Source organism: Bufo bufo, chromosome 9, assembly GCF_905171765.1.
Source record: "Bufo bufo chromosome 9, aBufBuf1.1, whole genome shotgun sequence".
Lineage (NCBI taxonomy): Eukaryota > Metazoa > Chordata > Amphibia > Anura > Bufonidae > Bufo > Bufo bufo.
Window position 1 is genome coordinate 2,988,163 of NC_053397.1, and position 22,471 is coordinate 3,010,633.

A 22,471-nucleotide genomic window follows, 5' to 3' on the forward strand; every position below is an offset into this window, starting at 1 on the left:
GGCGGACTGAAGGTGGATATCCCCTCCCCCGGTGCTGCCAACCTCACAGCGCGCCCCCCGCTCACCGGGGTGGTTTTGGTGGTTGTCGGCTGCGTCGTTGTCCAGGGGATGACGGTTATGAAGAAGGTCACTGTGGTGGTGAATATGGGGGAGACGGCGCTGTCCGTCACCTGGATGAGCAGCGTGTAGCTCTGAGGGTCCATCACGCCATCCGGGTTAAACGAGAACGTGTTGTGCAGCACGGTGGCGCCAATCAGACGGAAGCGACTATTGACGTTACCTGCGACACAGAGACATTATAGGGGAGTCCGCCATGTGTCACCTTGTCAGGACACGGTGATGAGGCGCCGCACGCCTCCCTTACCTCCCGCGATGGTATAGGACAGCGCAGCCGACGCGTCTCTGTCACTGCAGGTTAACGTCCCAATGGCGCTTGTGGTTAAAAGGGTGGAGTATATGGTGCTGTAATAAAATGGCGGCGTGCAGACTGGGGGGTTGTCGTTATAGTCCTAGAAGACACAAGATGGCCGCCAGAAGGGGCCTCAGAGATGCCGCCCACCATAGTAATCGGACAATACAACTGCTTGCTGTTTATAATGTCCCTGATTTCATCCACCATTGGACTACAACTCCCATCATCCTCTGCACAGTCAGAGGGGCAGACTGGCTGCCAGGCAGAGCTGACAGAGGGACCTTGAGAGCCAATATGGCCGACAGAGAAATGGAAATAATTCAGTTCTACCCCAATTCCAATATCTCTGCGTGCTGTCAGTGAATGCAGGCAGTCTGGACCTCAAGCTTCTCACAGCTGAGAGTTTGTTACTATTGTATCTGTACTGATGTAACAAGGATCGCCGTGGCTCGTTGGGCCTCCCCGGCGTGGGCTGACCGCCATCTTACCGTGACGCTGATCGTGATGGGGCAGGTGGTCGTCCTCTGACGGGCAGGATCCGGCAGAAGGTCGTTATTCAGGTCGACCACCTGCATCCTTAGCGAGTAGCTGCTGGTGGTCTCGAAGTCCAGGGGTCCGAGCAGTTTTATCACTCCTGTAACAGAGTACAGAATGTTATCGCAGCAGTGGGGCCCCCAGATGCGGGGCCCCAGACCGGACAGCTCTCTACTGGGGGCCGCACTATCCACAGCTTTATATGGCGTCCCCTCTCCCAGGACAGGCAAGCTCCGCCCACTGCGCTGTCCCTTTAAGGACCAGGGTGTAACGGGCTCCTTACCAGTTCTCGGCACGACATAGAAGAGCGGGGGATTCGGACCGCCGCTGATGGAGAACTGTACGTTGTTGAATGGGTAGTCGGCGTCTGTGGCGTTTAGCTGCCCCACAACGGTCCCAAATGGCGCATTCTCGTTAACCGTGAAGGTGGACGGGCCGACACATATAGGGTTGTAGTCATTCACCGCCGTGACCGTGATGAAAACCGGAATATTGGCTGCAAGACAAAGACACGCGGTTACAGGGAGGATCCCACTGCCCCTCCCCCACATTATCCGCTTCTCCCGGAGGCTCCACCCTTTGGGTTGGGCTCTGAGTGACCCCTGTTAGTGTATTCTGGGGGTCTGCTGTGGGGCCTGGTGAGTGTAGGGGTCTGCTGTGGGGCCTGGTGAGTGTAGGGGTCTGCTGTGGGGCCTGGTGAGTGTAGGGGTCTGCTGTGGGGCCTGGTGAGTGTAGGGGTCTGCTGTGGGGCCTGGTGAGTGTAGGGGTCTGCTGTGGGGCCTGGTGAGTGTAGGGGTCTGCTGTGGGGCCTGGTGAGTGTAGGGGTCTGCTGTGGGGCCTGGTGAGTGTAGGGGTCTGCTGTGGGGCCTGGTGAGTGTAGGGGTCTGCTGTGGGGCCTGGTGAGTGTAGGGGTCTGCTGTGGGGCCTGGTGAGTGTAGGGGTCTGCTGTGGGGCCTGGTGAGTGTAGGGGTCTGCTGTGGGGCCTGGTGAGTGTAGGGGTCTGCTGTGGGGCCTGGTGAGTGTAGGGGTCTGCTGTGGGGCCTGGTGAGTGTAGGGGTCTGCTGTGGGGCCTGGTGAGTGTAGGGGTCTGCTGTGGGGCCTGGTGAGTGTAGGGGTCTGCTGTGGGGCCTGGTGAGTGTAGGGGTCTGCTGTGGGGCCTGGTGAGTGTAGGGGTCTGCTGTGGGGCCTGGTGAGTGTAGGGGTCTGCTGTGGGGCCTGGTGAGTGTAGGGGTCTGCTGTGGGGCCTGGTGAGTGTAGGGGTCTGCTGTGGGGCCTGGTGAGTGTAGGGGTCTGCTGTGGGGCCTGGTGAGTGTAGGGGTCTGCTGTGGGGCCTGGTGAGTGTAGGGGTCTGCTGTGGGGCCTGGTGAGTGTAGGGGTCTGCTGTGTTTATCGGCTTTACACTCACTGGTCATTTTGGGTGTCCCGTTGTCCGTCACCACCACCGTGGCCGAATACTGGAAGTTGAGGCTCGCCATCACATCGGAGTCATAATTCAGCGTCTTATTAATCTGAGGGGAGAAGGTGCAGATTACACAAGGTAGACCAAAGGCCTAGTGTTACTGGAGCATTATAAGAGGAGCGGCTGATATCAGTCACATATGATGTAATGTCTCTGGAGGTTATATCAGTACTGGAGCGTTATAAGAGGAGCGGCTGATATCAGTCACATAGGATGTAATGTCTCTGGAGGTTATATCAGTGCTGGAGCGTTATAAGAGGAGCGGCTGATATCAGTCACATATGATGTAATGTCTGGAGGTTATATCAGTACTGGAGCGTTATAAGAGGAGCGGCTGATATCAGTCACATAGGATGTAATGTCTCTGGAGGTTATATCAGCTCTGGAGCGTTATAAGAGGAGCGGCTGATATCAGTCACATATGATGTAATATCTCTGGAGGTTATATCAGTACTGGAGCGTTATAAGAGGAGCGGCTGATATCAGTCACATAGGATGTAATGTCTCTGGAGGTTATATCAGTACTGGAGCGTTATAAGAGGAGCGGCTGATATCAGTCACATATGATGTAATGTCTCTGGAGGTTATATCAGTACTGGAGCGTTATAAGAGGAGCGGCTGATATCAGTCACATATAATGTAATGTCTCTGGAGGTTATATCAGCGCTGGAGCGTTATAAGAGGAGCGGCTGATATCAGTCACATATGATGTAATGTCTCTGGAGGTTATATCAGTGCTGGAGCGTTATAAGAGGAGCGGCTGATATCAGTCACATAGGATGTAATGTCTGGAGGTTATATCAGTACTGGAGCGTTATAAGAGGAGCGGCTGATATCAGTCACATAGGATGTAATGTCTCTGGAGGTTATATCAGCGCTGGAGCGTTATAAGAGGAGCGGCTGATATCAGTCACATGTGATGTAATGTCTCCGGAGGTTATATCAGTGCTGGAGCGTTATAAGAGGAGCGGCTGATATCAGTCACATAGGATGTAATGTCTCTGGAGGTTATATCAGTACTGGAGCGTTATGAGAGGAGCGGCCGATATCAGTCACATATGATGTAATGTCTGGAGGTTATATCAGCGCTGGAGCGTTATAAGAGGAGCGGCTGATATCAGTCACATATAATGTAATGTCTCTGGAGGTTATATCAGCGCGGGAGCGTTATAAGAGGAGCGGCTGATATCAGTCACATATGATGTAATGTCTCTGGAGGTTATATCAGTACTGGAGCGTTATAAGAGGAGCGGCTGATATCAGACACATATGATGTAATGTCTCTGGAGGTTATATCAGTGCTGGAGCATTATAAGAGGAGCGGCTGATATCAGTCACATATGGTGTAATGTCTCTGGAGGTTATATCAGTGCTGGAGCGTTATAAGAGGAGCGGCTGATATCAGTCACATATGATGTAATGTCTGGAGGTTATATCAGTGCTGGAGCGTTATAAGAGGAGCGGCTGATATCAGTCACATAGGATGTAATGTCTCTGGAGGTTATATCAGTGCTGGAGCGTTATAGGAGGAGCGGCTGATATCAGTCACATATGATGTAATGTCTCTGGAGGTTATATCAGTACTGGAGCGTTATAAGAGGAGCGGCTGATATCAGTCACATAGGATGTAATGTCTGGAGGTTATATCAGTGCTGGAGCGTTATAAGAGGAGCGGCTGATATCAGTCACATAGGATGTAATGTCTCTGGAGGTTATATCAGTGCTGGAGCGTTATAGGAGGAGCGGCTGATATCAGTCACATATGATGTAATGTCTCTGGAGGTTATATCAGTGCTGGAGCGTTATAAGAGGAGCGGCTGATATCAGTCACATAGGATGTAATGTCTCTGGAGGTTATATCAGTGCTGGAGCGTTATAGGAGGAGCGGCTGATATCAGTCACATATGATGTAATGTCTCTGGAGGTTATATCAGTACTGGAGCGTTATAAGAGGAGCGGCTGATATCAGTCACATGTGATGTAATGTCTCTGGAGGTTATATCAGTACTGGAGCGTTATAAGAGGAGCGGCTGATATCAGACACATATGATGTAATGTCTCTGGAGGTTATATCAGTGCTGGAGCATTATAAGAGGAGCGGCTGATATCAGTCACATATGATGTAATATCTCTGGAGGTTATATCAGTGCTGGAGCGTTATAAGAGGAGCGGCTGATATCAGTCACATATGATGTAATGTCTGGAGGTTATATCAGTGCTGGAGCGTTATAAGAGGAGCGGCTGATATCAGTCACATAGGATGTAATGTCTCTGGAGGTTATATCAGTGCTGGAGCGTTATAGGAGGAGCGGCTGATATCAGTCACATATGATGTAATGTCTCTGGAGGTTATATCAGTACTGGAGCGTTATAAGAGGAGCGGCTGATATCAGTCACATAGGATGTAATGTCTGGAGGTTATATCAGTGCTGGAGCGTTATAAGAGGAGCGGCTGATATCAGTCACATAGGATGTAATGTCTCTGGAGGTTATATCAGTGCTGGAGCGTTATAGGAGGAGCGGCTGATATCAGTCACATATGATGTAATGTCTCTGGAGGTTATATCAGTGCTGGAGCGTTATAAGAGGAGCGGCTGATATCAGTCACATAGGATGTAATGTCTCTGGAGGTTATATCAGTGCTGGAGCGTTATAAGAGGAGCGGCTGATATCAGTCACATATGATGTAATGTCTCTGGAGGTTATATCAGTACTGGAGCGTTATAAGAGGAGCGGCTGATATCAGTCACATATGATGTAATGTCTCTGGAGGTTATATCAGTGCTGGAGCGTTATAAGAGGAGCGGCTGATATCAGTCACATGTGATGTAATGTCTCTGGAGGTTATATCAGCGCTGGAGCGTTATAAGAGGAGCGGCTGATATCAGTCACATATGATGTAATGTCTCTGGAGGTTATATCAGTACTGGAGCGTTATAAGAGGAGCGGCTGATATCAGACACATATGATGTAATGTCTCTGGAGGTTATATCAGCGCTAGACGTTATAAGAGGAGCGGCTGATATCAGTCACATATGATGTAATGTCTGGAGGTTATATCAGTGCTGGAGCGTTATAAGAGGAGCGGCTGATATCAGTCACATAGGATGTAATGTCTCTGGAGGTTATATCAGTGCTGGAGCGTTATAGGAGGAGCGGCTGATATCAGTCACATATGATGTAATGTCTCTGGAGGTTATATCAGCGCTGCAGCGTTATAAGAGGAGCGGCGGATGCCGGGATCTGTGTGGCCGGCGTCTCACCTGTAGCTTGGAGCCCTGCATACGGAAGGAGTACAGGGAGTTGGTGTCGGGGATGATGGAGTAGGTGAGCGCGGTGCTGTTATAATCCGGATCTGTGCAGGAGAAATCCACAAACGTGTAACCAACAGGCGCCGTCTGAGGAACCACATCCCTAAGACAGAGAGGAACCAAATAAATGAGCCCAAAACACCCGCAAATTCTATTCCTTATTATGTCTCATATGGACAGTGCACAGTACAACTCCTCCTGTATACATGGACACTGCACAGTACCACTTCTGTATACATGTACAGTGCACAGTACAACTCCTGTATACATGGACACTGCACAGTACCACTTTTCTCCTGTATATATGGACACTGCACAGTACCACTTCTCTCCTGTATATATGGACACTGCGCAGTACCACTTCTCTCCTGTATATAAGGACACTGCACAGTACCACTTCTCCCTGTATATATGGACACTGCACAGTACCACTCCTCTCCTGTATATATGGACACTGCACAGTACCACTTCTCTCCTGTATATATGGACACTGCACAGTACCACTTCTCCCTGTATATATGGACACTGCACAGTACCACTCCTCTCCTGTATATATGGACACTGCACAGTACCACTTCTCTCCTGTATACATGGACACTGCGCAGTACCACTTTTCTCCTGTATATATGGACACTGCACAGTACCACTTCTCTCCTGTATATATGGACACTGCGCAGTACCACTTCTCTCCTGTATATAAGGACACTGCACAGTACCACTTCTCCCTGTATATATGGACACTGCACAGTACCACTCCTCTCCTGTATATATGGACACTGCACAGTACCACTTCTCTCCTGTATATATGGACACTGCACAGTACCACGTCTCTCCTGTATATATGGACACTGCACAGTACCACTTCCCCTGTATATATGGACACTGCACAGTACCACTTCTGTATATACGGACACTGCACAGTACCACTTCTCCTGTATATATGGACACTGCACAGTACCACTTCTCCTGTATATATGGACACTGCACAGTACCACTTCTCTCCTGTATACATGGACACTGCGCAGTACCACTTCCCCTGTATATATGGACACTGCACAGTACCACTTCTCCCTGTATATATGGACACTGCACAGTACCACTTCTCCTGTATATATGGACACTGCACAGTACCACTTCTCTCCTGTATACATGGACACTGCGCAGTACCACTTCTCTTGTATATATGGACACTGCACAGTACCACTTCTCTCCTGTATACATGGACACTGCACAGTACCACTTCTCTCCTGTATATATGGACACTGCACAGTACCACTTCTCCTGTATATATGGACACTGCACAGTACCACTTCTCTCCTGTATATATGGACACTGCACAGTACCACTTCTCTCCTGTATATATGGACACTGCACAGTACCACTTCCCCTGTATATATGGACACTGCACAGTACCACTTCTGTATATACGGACACTGCACAGTACCACTTCTCCTGTATATATGGACACTGCACAGTACCACTTCTCCTGTATATATGGACACTGCACAGTACCACTTCTCTCCTGTATACATGGACACTGCGCAGTACCACTTCCCCTGTATATATGGACACTGCACAGTACCACTTCTCCCTGTATATATGGACACTGCACAGTACCACTTCTCCTGTATATATGGACACTGCACAGTACCACTTCTCTCCTGTATACATGGACACTGCGCAGTACCACTTCTCTTGTATATATGGACACTGCACAGTACCACTTCTCTCCTGTATACATGGACACTGCACAGTACCACTTCTCTCCTGTATATATGGACACTGCACAGTACCACTTCTCCTGTATATATGGACACTGCACAGTACCACTTCTCTCCTGTATATATGGACACTGCACAGTACCACTTCTCTCCTGTATACATGGACACTGCGCAGTACCACTTCTCTTGTATATATGGACACTGCACAGTACCACTTCTCTCCTGTATACATGGACACTGCACAGTACCACTTCTCTCCTGTATATATGGACACTGCACAGTACCACTTCTCTCCTGTATATATGGACACTGCACAGTACCACTTCTCTCCTGTATACATGGACACTGCGCAGTACCACTTCTCTTGTATATATGGACACTGCACAGTACCACTTCTCCCCGTGTGGACACTGCGCAGTACCACTTCTCCTGTATATATGGACACTGCACAGTACTACTTCTCTCCTGTATATATGGACACTGCACAGTACTACTTCTCTCCTGTATACATGGACACTGCGCAGTACCACTTCTCCCCGTGTGGACACTCACACGATGATGGCCGGGCTGCACTGCGGGGCGATGTCGTTGACGTCCAGCACGTTGATGGTGACTGTGACGCTTGCGCTGTTACTCCTGTTGTAGGGGTCGTAGGCGCGGACCTGCAGGATGCTGCTGACCAGAGCCGGGGACGTGTCCAGGTCCAGGTTGTAGGTCGTCCTGATGGTTCCGGTTCCTGTGAGGAGAGATTGCGGTGTGAGTATTACATGGCGGTATGTGGTAACATCATTGTGGCGTATGACGCGGCGGATACCTGACTCGATGTAGAATGCCGCCATGGGGCTTATCACCTCGTACTGGACGTTGCTGCCTCGCGCTGTCACTACGGTCACCAGCTGGTTGGGTCCGCCGTTCTCCATGATGGTGACGGACTCAGACGAGCTCCTGAGGGACAAAAAAGTCAGCGGCTGCAGGTGACGTCAGCATCCAGGGGGCGCCATTCTGAGGTCCGAATGTGTCACCCCTCCCCCACTGCGCTTACGTGAAGTTGATGGGGTTGTCATAGACGGTGAGCACCTTGACGTTGAGCGTCCCGTTACACGTGTTCCCCAGACTGTCGGTCACCGTGATCTGCAGCTGGTAGACCTGTACAAGAAGGGGCACGCCCAAAACGAGGTCAGCTGTGAATGGCGCAAATGGAAGAAATTATTCAGGTGCGCATTACTCACCGCTGCCGCATTGCTGAATCCGGAGGCTGGGGCCAGGACATGTCCATTCTGCAAGATGGTGAAGGGCGACGGACTGGGCTGCGTTATCTTATACTGGCGGAAGAGAAGTCGCATTGTCAGACAGTAACCTCCAATAATGCGCCGGATTACAGGACAATCCCTGCGCAGAGGAAGAGCCTCCCTCGCCTCATGCACTGACGGGTCATCAGCCTCACTGTGATGTCAGAGGAGGGGGCTGTGGCTGTATCCAGTGACAGTGCGGGATTCATAGCTACACTGCTCAGTCATGATGTAGAAGATCCTCCATGCTGCTGCTTGTGTGTGTGAGAGGGGACGAGGAGGAGGAGCAGAGGCAGGAGGAGGAGGAGGAGCACTGCAGGAGGAGGAGCAGTGACCGCAGAGGCAGGAGGAGGAGCAGCACTGCAAAGGCAGGAGGAGGAGCAGCACTCCAGGAGGAGGAGCAGTGACCGCAGAGGTAGGAGGAGGAGCAGCACTGCAGAGGCAGGAGGAGGAGCAGTACTGCAAAGGCAGGAGGAGGAGCAGCACTGCAGGAGGAGGAGCAGCACTGCAGGAGGAGGAGCAGTGACCGCAGAGGCAGGAGGAGGAGCAGCACTGCAGAGGCAGGAGGAGGAGCAGTACTGCAAAGGCAGGAGGAGGAGCAGCACTCCAGGAGGAGGAGCAGTGACCGCAGAGGTAGGAGGAGGAGCAGCACTGCAGAGGCAGGAGGAGGAGCAGTGACCGCAGAGGCAGGAGGAGGAGCAGCACTCCAGGAGGAGGAGCAGTGACCACAGAGGTAGGAGGAGGAGCAGCACTGCAGAGGCAGGAGGAGAAGGAGCGGCCACAGAGGCCAGAAGAAGAGGAGCAGCACTGCAGAGGCAGGAGGAGAATGAGCGGCCGTAGAGGCAGGAGGAGCAGCGGCCGCAGGAGGAGGAGCAGCACTCGAGGAGGAGCAATGACCGCAGAGGCAGGAGGAGGGAGCAGCACTGCAGGATGAGGAGCAGTGACCGCAGAGGCAGGAGGAGGGAGCAGCACTGCAGAGGGAGGAGGGAGCAGCACTGCAGAGGGAGGAGGAGCAGCACTGCAGAGGGAGGAGGAGCAGAACTTCAGGAGGAGGAGGAGCAGCGGCTGCAGAGGCAGGAGGAGCAGCGGCCGCAGAGGCAGGAGGAGGAGGAGCAGCGGCCGCAGAGGCAGGAGGAGGAGGAGCAGCGGCCGCAGAGGCAGGAGGAGGAGGAGCAGCGGCCGCAGAGGCAGGAGGAGGAGGAGCAGCGGCCGCAGAGGCAGGAGGAGGAGCAGCGGCCGCAGAGGCAGGAGGAGGGAGCAGCACTGCAGAGGCAGGAGGAGCAGTGACTGCAGAGGCAGGAGGAGCAGTGACTGCAGAGGCAGGAGGAGCAGAGGCAGGAGGAGCAGAGGCAGGAGGAGGGGGAGCAGCGGCCGCAGAGGCAGGAGGAGGGGGAGCAGCGGCCGCAGAGGCAGGAGGAGGGGGAGCAGCGGCCGCAGAGGCAGGAGGAGGGGGAGCAGCGGCCGCAGAGGCAGGAGGAGAGGGAGCAGCGGCCGCAGAGGCAGGAGGAGGGGGAGCAGCGGCCGCAGAGGCAGGAGGAGGGGGAGCAGCGGACGCAGAGGCAGGAGGAGGAGGAGCAGCGGCCGCAGAGGCAGGAGGAGGAGGGGGAGCAGCGGCCGCAGAGGCAGGAGGAGGGGGAGCAGCGACCGCAGAGGCAGGAGGAGCAGCGGCCGCAGGAGGAGGAGCAGCACTCGAGGAGGAGCAATGACCGCAGAGGCAGGAGGAGGGAGCAGCACTGCAGGATGAGGAGCAGTGACCGCAGAGGCAGGAGGAGGGAGCAGCACTGCAGAGGGAGGAGGAGCAGCACTGCAGAGGGAGGAGGAGCAGAACTGCAGGAGGAGGAGGAGCAGCGGCTGCAGAGGCAGGAGGAGCAGCGGCCGCAGAGGCAGGAGGAGGAGGAGCAGCGGCCGCAGAGGCAGGAGGAGGAGGAGCAGCGGCCGCAGAGGCAGGAGGAGGAGGAGCAGCGGCCGCAGAGGCAGGAGGAGGAGGAGCAGCGGCCGCAGAGGCAGGAGGAGGAGGAGCAGCGGCCGCAGAGGCAGGAGGAGGAGGAGGAGCAGCGGCTGCAGAGGCAGGAGGAGGGAGCAGCACTGCAGAGGCAGGAGGAGCAGTGACTGCAGAGGCAGGAGGAGCAGAGGCAGGAGGAGCAGAGGCAGGAGGAGGGGGAGCAGCGGCCGCAGAGGCAGGAGGAGGGGGAGCAGCGGCCGCAGAGGCAGGAGGAGGAGGGGGAGCAGCGGCCGCAGAGGCAGGAGGAGGAGGGGGAGCAGCGGCCGCAGAGGCAGGAGGTGTTAACTTTGGCTATAGATCACATACAGGCCAGATATAGCGTTATTACGCTTCACGTGACATTCCCTGGAAACCACAGGAACGCTTTGTTTTGGTTTCGCCCTGTTCACATTCAGTGGGGACGGGGACAGCGCAGCGGTGGGCAGAGTTAGCGGGGGTCACTTACCGTCACCGGAGTGTTCTTTGGCTGCCGTAAGACAACTGTGTATATGGTGCTGGAGGCAGGAACGCTGGAATACACCTGCACCGTGTCTCCAACTGAGGGGAGAGCAGCACGCCATCAGTCACATGACCCCCACAGCGCAAACTGCATCATAAGACCCTACGGGGCCACTTCACCCCACAGCTCATCCAATCAAGCAAATCAACATTTTCAGGATCTCTGCTTGCTGTCAGTGAAGAAAAACTTTCATATTTACATCTAGAGGCTGAAAACCTGTTCTGCCCTGGTCCTGCTCACACAGCTGAAGACTTGTTACAACGCATCAGTGCTGTCTGTACTGATACCCTGTAACAAACCCTCAGCTTTGGGAATCTTCTCTATCAGGGCAGGTTAACAGTCTCTGGATGGCAGCGCTGCTGACATCACAGGAAATCGCAATGAATGGAGTCACGCTGCCACCCAGCAGATTACAGATAGAAATAACAATCATCCCCATCATCTTCAGGCTGGTTCTCTTCTTACCTTGGCTGGAGAACTGTGGTTCACACTGCGGTTCTGAGATATCGTCACTGACCGTAACAAACAGCTGACCGGTGGCGATTTCATTGCCGCACTGCGCCGTGAGCTCCAGAACGTACTCGTTCACCACGTCTGCGTTCAGAGTCGCCGAGCTGCTGAGCGTGATCTGACAAGGACAGGACTGTGGTCAGTGCACAGTACTACTTCTCTCCTGTATACCGGATGCTGCACAGTACTACTTCTCTCCTGTATACTGGACAGTGCACAGTACTACTTCTCTTCTGTATACTGGACAGTGCACAGTACCACGTCTCTCCTGTATACAGAACACTGCACAGTACCATGTCTCTCCTGTATACTGGACGCTGCACAGTACTACTCTCCTGTACACAGGACGCTGCACAGTACTACTTATCTCCTGTATACTGGACAGTGCACAGTACTACTTCTCTCCTGCATACTGGATGCAGCACAGTACTACTTCTCTCCTGTATACTGGATGCAGCACAGTACTACTTCTCTCCTGTATACTGGATGCAGCACAGTACTACTTCTCTCCTGTATACTGGATGCAGCACAGTACTACTCTCCTGTATACTGTATAGTGCACAGTACTACTGTATACTGGATGCAGCACAGTACTACTTCTCTCCTGTATACTGGATGCAGCACAGAACTACTTCTCTCCTGTATACCGGATGCTGCACAGTACTACTTCTCTCCTGTATACCGGATGCTGCACAGTACTACTTCTCTTCTGTATACTGGACAGTGCACAGTACCACGTCTCTCCTGTATACAGAACACTGCACAGTACCATGTCTCTCCTGTATACTGGACGCTGCACAGTACCACTTCTCTCCTGTGTACAGGACACTGCACAGTACTACTTCTCTCCTGTGTACTGGACAGTGCACAGTACTACTTCTCTCCTGCATACTGGATGCAGCACAGTACTACTTCTCTCCTGTATACTGGATGCAGCACAGTACTACTTCTCTCCTGTATACTGGATGCAGCACAGTACTACTTCTCTCCTGTATACTGGATGCAGCACAGTACTACTCTCCTGTATACTGTATAGTGCACAGTACTACTGTATACTGGATGCAGCACAGTACTACTTCTCTCCTGTATACTGGATGCAGCACAGAACTACTTCTCTCCTGTATACCGGATGCTGCACAGTACTACTTCTCTCCTGTATACCGGATGCTGCACAGTACTACTTCTCTTCTGTATACTGGACAGTGCACAGTACCACGTCTCTCCTGTATACTGGACGCTGCACAGTACTACTCTCCTGTACACAGGACGCTGCACAGTACTACTTATCTCCTGTATACTGGACAGTGCACAGTACTACTTCTCTCCTGCATACTGTATACAGCACAGTGCTACTTCTCTCCTGTATACTGGATGCAGCACAGTACTACTTCTCTCCTGTATACTGGACAGTGCACAGTACTATTTCTCTCCTGCATACTGGATGCAGCACAGTACTACTTCTCTCCCGTACACTGGATGCAGCACAGTACTACTTCTCTCCTGTATACTGGATGCAGCACAGTACTACTTCTCTCCTGTATACTGGATGCAGCACAGTACTACTTCTCTCCTGTATACTGGATGCAGCACAGTACTACTTCTCTCCTGTATACTGGATGCAGCACAGTACTACTTCTCTCCTGTATACCGAATGCTGCACAGTACTACTCTCCTGTATACTGTATAGTGCACACTACTACTGTATACAGCACAGTACTACTTCTCTCCTGTATACTGGATGCAGCACAGTACTACTTCTCTCCTGTGTACTGGATGCAGCATAGTACTACTTCTCTCCTGTATACCGGATGCTGCACAATACTACTCTCCTGTATACTGTATAGTGCACAGTACTACTGTATACTGGATGCAGCACAGTACTACTTCTCTTCTGTATACTGGATGCGGCACAGTACTACTCTCCAGTATATTGGACAGTGCACAGTACTACTCCCCAGTATATTGAACAGTACATAGTACTACTCTCCTGTATACAGGACGCTGCACAGTACCACTTTTCTCCTGTGTACAGGACACTACACAGTGCTACTTCTCTCCTGTATACAGGACGCTGCACAGTACCACTTTTCTCCTGTGTACAGGAAACTACACAGTGCTACTTCTCTCCTGTATACAGGACACTGCACAGTACCACGTATCTTCTGTGTACAGGAGACTGCACAGTACCACGTATCTTCTGTATACTGGATGCAGCACAGTACTACTTCTCTCCTGTATACTGGATGCAGCACAGTACTACTTCTCTCCTGTATACCGGATGCTGCACAGTACTACTCTCCTGTATAGTGCACAGTACTACTTCTCTTCTGTATACTGGATGCGGCACAGTACTACTCTCCAGTATATTGGACAGTGCACAGTACCACTCTCCAGTATATTGAACAGTGCATAGTGCTACTCTCCTGTATACAGGACACTGCACTGTACCACTTTTCTCCTGTGTACAGGACACTGCACTGTACCACGTCTCTCCTGTGTACAGGACACTGCACTGTACCACTTCTCTCCTGTGTACAGGACACTGCACAGTACCACGTCTCTCCTGTGTACAGGACACTGCACTGTACCACGTCTCTCCTGTGTACAGGACACTGCACAGTACCACTTCTCTCCTGTGTACAGGACACTGCACTGTACCACGTCTCTCCTGTGTACAGGACACTGCACTGTACCACGTCTCTCCTGTGTACAGGACACTGCACTGTACCACTTCTCTCCTTTATACAGGACACTGCACAGTACCACGTATCTTCTGTGTACAGGACACTGCACAGTACCACATATCTTCTGTGTACAGGACACTGCACAGTACCACGTCTCTCCTGTGTACAGGACACTGCACTGTACTACTTCTCTCCTGTGTACAGGACACTGCACAGTACCACGTCTCTCCTGTGTACAGGACACTGCACAGTACCACGTCTCTCCTGTGTACAGGACACTGCACAGTACCACGTCTCTCCTGTGTACAGGACACTGCACTGTACCACGTCTCTCCTGTGTACAGGACACTGCACTGTACCACGTCTCTCCTGTGTACAGGACACTGCACTGTACCACGTCTCTCCTGTGTACAGGACACTGCACTGTACCACGTCTCTCCTGTATACAGGACACTGCACTGTACCACTTCTCTCCTGTGTACAGGACACTGCACTGTACCACTTCTCTCCTGTGTACAGGACACTGCACTGTACCACGTCTCTCCTGTGTACAGGATACTGCACTGTACCACGTCTCTCCTGTGTACAGGACACTGCACTGTACCACTTCTCTCCTGTGTACAGGACACTGCACTGTACCACTTCTCTCCTTTATACAGGACACTGCACAGTACCACGTATCTTCTGTGTACAGGACACTGCACAGTACCACATATCTTCTGTGTACAGGACACTGCACAGTACCACGTCTCTCCTGTGTACAGGACACTGCACTGTACTACTTCTCTCCTGTGTACAGGACACTGCACTGTACCACTTCTCTCCTGTGTACAGGACACTGCACTGTACCACGTCTCTCCTGTGTACAGGACACTGCACTGTACCACGTCTCTCCTGTGTACAGGACACTGCACTGTACCACTTCTCTCCTGTGTACAGGACACTGCACAGTACCACGTCTCTCCTGTGTACAGGACACTGCACTGTACCACTTCTCTCCTGTGTACAGGACACTGCACTGTACCACTTCTCTCCTGTGTACAGGACACTGCACTGTACCACTTCTCTCCTGTGTACAGGACACTGCACAGTACCACGTCTCTCCTGTGTACAGGACACTGCACTGTACCACTTCTCTCCTGTGTACAGGACACTGCACTGTACCACTTCTCTCCTTTATACAGGACACTGCACAGTACCACGTATCTTCTGTGTACAGGACACTGCACAGTACCACATATCTTCTGTGTACAGGACACTGCACAGTACCACGTCTCTCCTGTGTACAGGACACTGCACTGTACTACTTCTCTCCTGTGTACAGGACACTGCACTGTACCACTTCTCTCCTGTGTACAGGACACTGCACAGTACCACTTCTCTCCTGTGTACAGGACACTGCACAGTACCACTTCTCTCCTGTGTACAGGACACTGCACAGTACCACTTCTCTCCTGTGTACAGGACACTGCACTGTACCACTTCTCTCCTGTGTACAGGACACTGCACAGTACCACTTCTCTCCTGTGTACAGGACACTGCACAGTACCACTTCTCTCCTGTGTACAGGACACTGCACAGTACCACTTCTCTCCTGTGTACAGGACACTGCACTGTACCACTTCTCTCCTGTGTACAGGACACTGCACTGTACCACTTCTCTCCTGTGTACAGGACACTGCACAGTACCACGTATCTTCTGTGTACAGGACACTGCACAGTACCACGTATCTTCTGTGTACAGGACATTGCACAGTACCACCTCTGTGGTCACTTACCTGTAAAGTGAATTCCCCAGCTCCGGCTTTGGACTGTGTTGGGGTGTTGAAGTAAGTGGCCGTGGGGGAGACTCTGCTGATGGTGACGGTAGGGTTGTTGCTGCTGCAGTTCACCAGGGTGAAGCTGTGCACCAAGGTGCCCGGGGAGGAGCTCTCAGGAACGGTCACTACGGCCGGCAGATCCGGAAATTCCGCTACCACAGGAGAAGAGAATCAAAATCACAGGCCCCTCCCCTATGTGTAATAAGTCCCTCCCCTCTGTGTGGTAAGCCACACCCCTCTTTGTAATAGCGCCATGATTATGGGAAGTGATGATGGAGGGAAGCAGGAGGTTCTGTTCTGCATCGTTACCAGAACCTGCGGTCACACGGCTTCTCTCCGCTGTACGCGCTCGGACATGTGGTGGAATAATACTTCACGACTTCCATAATATAAGCCCTACCGCGATAACGTGCCACAACAATACTACCGCCATATAGTGCCGACAATATTGCAAACTACAGCCCACAGCACACTCCCACATACTGCCGACAATACTACAGCTCACAGCACACCGCCACATACTGCCGACAATACTACAGCTCACAGCACACTGCCACATACTGCCGACAATACTACAGCTCACAGCACACCGCCACATACTGCCAACAATACTACTAAATACAGCCCACAGCACACTCCCGCATACTGCGGTCACACGGCTTCTCTCCGCTGTACGCGCTCGGACATGTGGTGGAATAATACTTCACGACTTCCATAATATAAGCCCTACCGCGATAACGTGCCACAACAATACTACCGCCATATAGTGCCGACAATATTGCAAACTACAGCCCACAGCACACTCCCACATACTGCCGACAATACTACAGCTCACAGCACACCGCCACATACTGCCGACAATACTACAGCTCACAGCACACTGCCACATACTGCCGACAATACTACAGCTCACAGCACACCGCCACATACTGCCCCAATACTACTACATAGAGCTCACAGCACACCGCCACATACTGCCGACAATACTACAGCTCACAGCACACCGCCACATACTGCCGACAATACTACAGCTCACAGCACACCGCCACATACTGCCCCAATACTACTACATAGAGCTCACAGCACACCGCCACATACTGCCGACAATACTACAGCTCACAGCACACCGCCACATACTGCCGACAATACTACAAACTACAGCTCCCAGCACACCGCCACATACTGCCGACAATACTACAGCTCACAGCACACCGCCACATACTGCCGACAATACTACAGCTCACAGCACACTGCCACATACTGCCGACAATACTACAGCTCACAGCACACCGCCACATACTGCCCCAATACTACTACATAGAGCTCACAGCACACCGCCACATACTGCCGACAATACTACAGCTCACAGCACACCGCCACATACTGCCGACAATACTACAGCTCACAGCACACTGCCACATACTGCCGACAATACTACAGCTCACAGCACACCGCCACATACTGCCCCAATACTACTACATAGAGCTCACAGCACACCGCCACATACTGCCGACAATACTACAGCTCACAGCACACCGCCACATACTGCCCCAATACTACTACATAGAGCTCACAGCACACCGCCACATACTGCCGACAATACTACAGCTCACAGCACACCGCCACATACTGCCGACAATACTACAGCTCACAGCACACCGCCACATACTGCCGACAATACTACTAAATACAGCCCACAGCACACTCCCGCATACTGCGGTCACACGGCTTCTCTCCGCTGTACGCGCTCGGACATGTGGTGGAATAATACTTCACGACTTCCATAATATAAGTCCTACCGCGATAACGTGCCACAACAATACTACCGCCATATAGTGCCGACAATATTGCAAACTACAGCCCACAGCACACTCCCACATACTGCCGACAATACTACAGCTCACAGCACACCGCCACATACTGCCGACAATACTACAGCTCACAGCACACCGCCACATACTGCCGACAATACTACAGCTCACAGCACACTGCCACATACTGCCGACAATACTACAGCTCACAGCACACCGCCACATACTGCCCCAATACTACTACATAGAGCTCACAGCACACCGCCACATACTGCCGACAATACTACAGCTCACAGCACACCGCCACATACTGCCGACAATACTACAGCTCACAGCACACCGCCACATACTGCCGACAATACTACAGCTCACAGCACACCGCCACATACTGCCGACAATACTACAGCTCACAGCACACCGCCACATACTGCCGACAATACTACAGCTCACAGCACACTGCCACATACTGCCGACAATACTACAGCTCACAGCACACCGCCACATACTGCCCCAATACTACTACATAGAGCTCACAGCACACCGCCACATACTGCCGACAATACTACAGCTCACAGCACACCGCCACATACTGCCGACAATACTACAAACTACAGCTCCCAGCACACCGCCACATACTGCCGACAATACTACAGCTCACAGCACACCGCCACATACTGCCGACAATACTACAGCTCACAGCACACCGCCACATACTGCCGACAATACTACAGCTCACAGCACACCGCCACATACTGCCAACAATACTACTAAATACAGCCCACAGCACACTCCCGCATACTGCGGTCACACGGCTTCTCTCCGCTGTACGCGCTCGGACATGTGGTGGAATAATACTTCACGTCTTCCATAATATAAGCCCTACCGCGATAACGTGCCACAACAATACTACCGCCATATAGTGCCGACAATATTGCAAACTACAGCCCACAGCACACTCCCACATACTGCCGACAATACTACAGCTCACAGCACACCGCCACATACTGCCGACAATACTACAAACTACAGCTCCCAGCACACCGCCACATACTGCCGACAATACTACAGCTCACAGCACACCGCCACATACTGCCGACAATACTACAGCTCACAGCACACCGCCACATACTGCCGACAATATTACAGCTCACAGCACACCGCCACATACTGCCGACAATACTACAGCTCACAGCACACCGCCACATACTGCCCCAATACTACTACATAGAGCTCACAGCACACCGCCACATACTGCCGACAATACTACAGCACACAGCACACCGCCACATACTGCCGACAATACTACAGCCCACAGTACACTCCCACATACTGCCCCAATACTACTACATAGAGCTCACAGCACACCGCCACATACTGCCCCAATACTACTACATAGAGCTCACAGCACACCGCCACATACTGCCGACAATACTACAGCACACAGCACACCGCCACATACTGCCGACAATACTACAGCTCACAGCACACCGCCACATACTGCCGACAATACTACAGCACACCGCCACATACTGCCGACAATACTACTACATAGAGCTCACAGCACACCGCCACATACTGCCGACAATACTACAGCACACAGCACACCGCCACATACTGCCAACAATACTACAGCTCACAGCACACCGCCACATACTGCCGACAATACTACAGCTCACAGCACACCGCCACATACTGCCGACAATACTACAAACTACAGCTCACAGCACACCGCCACATACTGCCGACAATACTACAAACTACAGCTCCCAGCACACCGCCACATACTGCCGACAATACTACAAACTACAGCCCACAGCACTCCGCCACATACTGCCCCAATACTACTACATAGAGCTCACAGCACACCGCCACATACTGCCCCAATACTACTACATAGAGCTCACAGCACACCGCCACATACTGCCCCAATACTACTACATAGAGCTCACAGCACACCGCCACATACTGCCCCAATACTACTACATAGAGCTCACAGCACACCGCCACATACTGCCGACAATACTAAAGCTCACAGCACACCGCCACATACTGCCGACAATACTACAAACTACAGCTCCCAGCACACCGCCACATACTGCCGACAATACTACAGCTCACAGCACACCGCCACATACTGCCGACAATACTACAAACTACAGCTCACAGCACACCGCCACATACTGCCAACAATACTACAAACTACAGCTCCCAGCACACCGCCACATACTGCCAACAATACTACAAACTACAGCTCACAGCACACCGCCACATACTGCCAACAATACTACTAAATACAGCCCACAACACACCGCCACATACTGCCAACAATACTACAAACTACAGCTCACAGCACACCGCCACATACTGCCAACAATACTACTAAATACAGCCCACAGTACACTCCCGCATACTGCCTAAATACTACTACATAGAGCTCACAGCACACTGCCACATACTGCCCCAATACTACTACATAGAGCTCACAGCACACCGCCACATACTGCCCCAATACTACTACATGGAGCTCACAGCACACCGCCACATACTGCCGACAATACTACAGCTCACAGCACACCGCCACATACTGCTGACAATACTACAAACTACAGCTCCCAGCACACCGCCACATACTGCCGACAATACTACAGCACAGCACACCGCCACATACTGCCGACAATACTACAGCACAGCACACCGCCACATACTGCCAACAATACTACAGCTCACAGCACACCGCCACATACTGCCCCAATACTACTACATAGAGCTCACAGCACACCGCCACATACTGCCCCAATACTACTACATAGAGCTCACAGCACACCGCCACATACTGCCCCAATACTACTACATAGAGCTCACAGCACACCGCCACATACTGCCGACAATACTACAAACTACAGCTCCCAGCACACCGCCACATACTGCCGACAATACTACAGCTCACAGCACACCGCCACATACTGCCGACAATACTACAAACTACAGCTCACAGCACACCGCCACATACTGCCAACAATACTACAAACTACAGCTCACAGCACACCGCCACATACTGCCAACAATACTACTAAATACAGCCCACAACACACCGCCACATACTGCCAACAATACTACAAACTACAGCTCACAGCACACCGCCACATACTGCCAACAATACTACTAAATACAGCCCACAGTACACTCCCGCATACTGCCTAAATACTACTACATAGAGCTCACAGCACACTGCCACATACTGCCGACAATACTACAAACTACAGCACACAGCCACATACTGCCCCAATACTACTACATAGCGCTCACAGCACACCGCCACATACTGCCCCAATACTACTACATGGAGCTCACAGCACACCGCCACATACTGCCGACAATACTACAGCTCACAGCACACCGCCACATACTGCCCCAATACTACTACATAGAGCTCACAGCACACCGCCACATACTGCCCCAATACTACTACATGGAGCTCACAGCACACCGCCACATACTGCCGACAATACTACAGCTCACAGCACACCGCCACATACTGCCGACAATACTACAGCTCACAGCACACCGCCACATACTGCTGACAATACTACAAACTACAGCTCCCAGCACACCGCCACATACTGCCGACAATACTACAAACTACAGCTCACAGCACACCGCCACATACTGCCAACAATACTACTAAATAAAGCCCACAACACACCGCCACATACTGCCAACAATACTACAAACTACAGCACACCGCCACATACTGCCAACAATACTACTAAATACAGCCCACAGCACACTCCCGCATACTGCGGTCACACGGCTTCTCTCCGCTGTACGCGCTCGGACATGTGGTGGAATAATACTTCACGACTTCCATAATATAAGCCCTACCGCGATAACGTGCCACAACAATACTACCGCCATATAGTGCCGACAATATTGCAAACTACAGCCCACAGCACACTCCCACATACTGCCGACAATACTACAGCTCACAGCACACCGCCACATACTGCCGACAATACTACAGCTCACAGCACACTGCCACATACTGCCGACAATACTACAGCTCACAGCACACCGCCACATACTGCCCCAATACTACTACATAGAGCTCACAGCACACCGCCACATACTGCCGACAATACTACAGCTCACAGCACACCGCCACATACTGCCCCAATACTACTACATAGAGCTCACAGCACACCGCCACATACTGCCGACAATACTACAGCTCACAGCACACCGCCACATACTGCCGACAATACTACAAACTACAGCTCCCAGCACACCGCCACATACTGCCGACAATACTACAGCTCACAGCACACCGCCACATACTGCCGACAATACTACAGCTCACAGCACACCGCCACATACTGCCGACAATACTACAGCTCACAGCACACCGCCACATACTGCCGA

At 52.0% G+C, this 22,471-nt stretch overlaps 1 protein-coding gene across 1 annotated transcript in view; it reads right to left on the bottom strand.

The window, feature by feature from the left end:
* The window catches only part of CDHR4 (cadherin related family member 4), a 37,385-nt gene that overhangs the window by 11,866 nt on the left and 3,048 nt on the right, over positions 1–22,471 (bottom strand). Inside the window, exons 2-14 of the mRNA XM_040408333.1 lie at positions 16,200–16,393; positions 11,693–11,855; positions 11,174–11,265; positions 8,667–8,759; positions 8,480–8,583; positions 8,252–8,382; positions 7,990–8,173; positions 5,669–5,819; positions 2,352–2,454; positions 1,230–1,442; positions 901–1,046; positions 365–509; positions 66–280 (exon numbers count right to left, since the gene is read on the bottom strand). Of these exons, the coding sequence (XP_040264267.1) occupies positions 66–280; positions 365–509; positions 901–1,046; positions 1,230–1,442; positions 2,352–2,454; positions 5,669–5,819; positions 7,990–8,173; positions 8,252–8,382; positions 8,480–8,583; positions 8,667–8,759; positions 11,174–11,265; positions 11,693–11,855; positions 16,200–16,393 (1,934 nt within the window). The remainder of the gene's footprint in view (positions 1–65; positions 281–364; positions 510–900; positions 1,047–1,229; positions 1,443–2,351; positions 2,455–5,668; positions 5,820–7,989; positions 8,174–8,251; positions 8,383–8,479; positions 8,584–8,666; positions 8,760–11,173; positions 11,266–11,692; positions 11,856–16,199; positions 16,394–22,471) is intronic.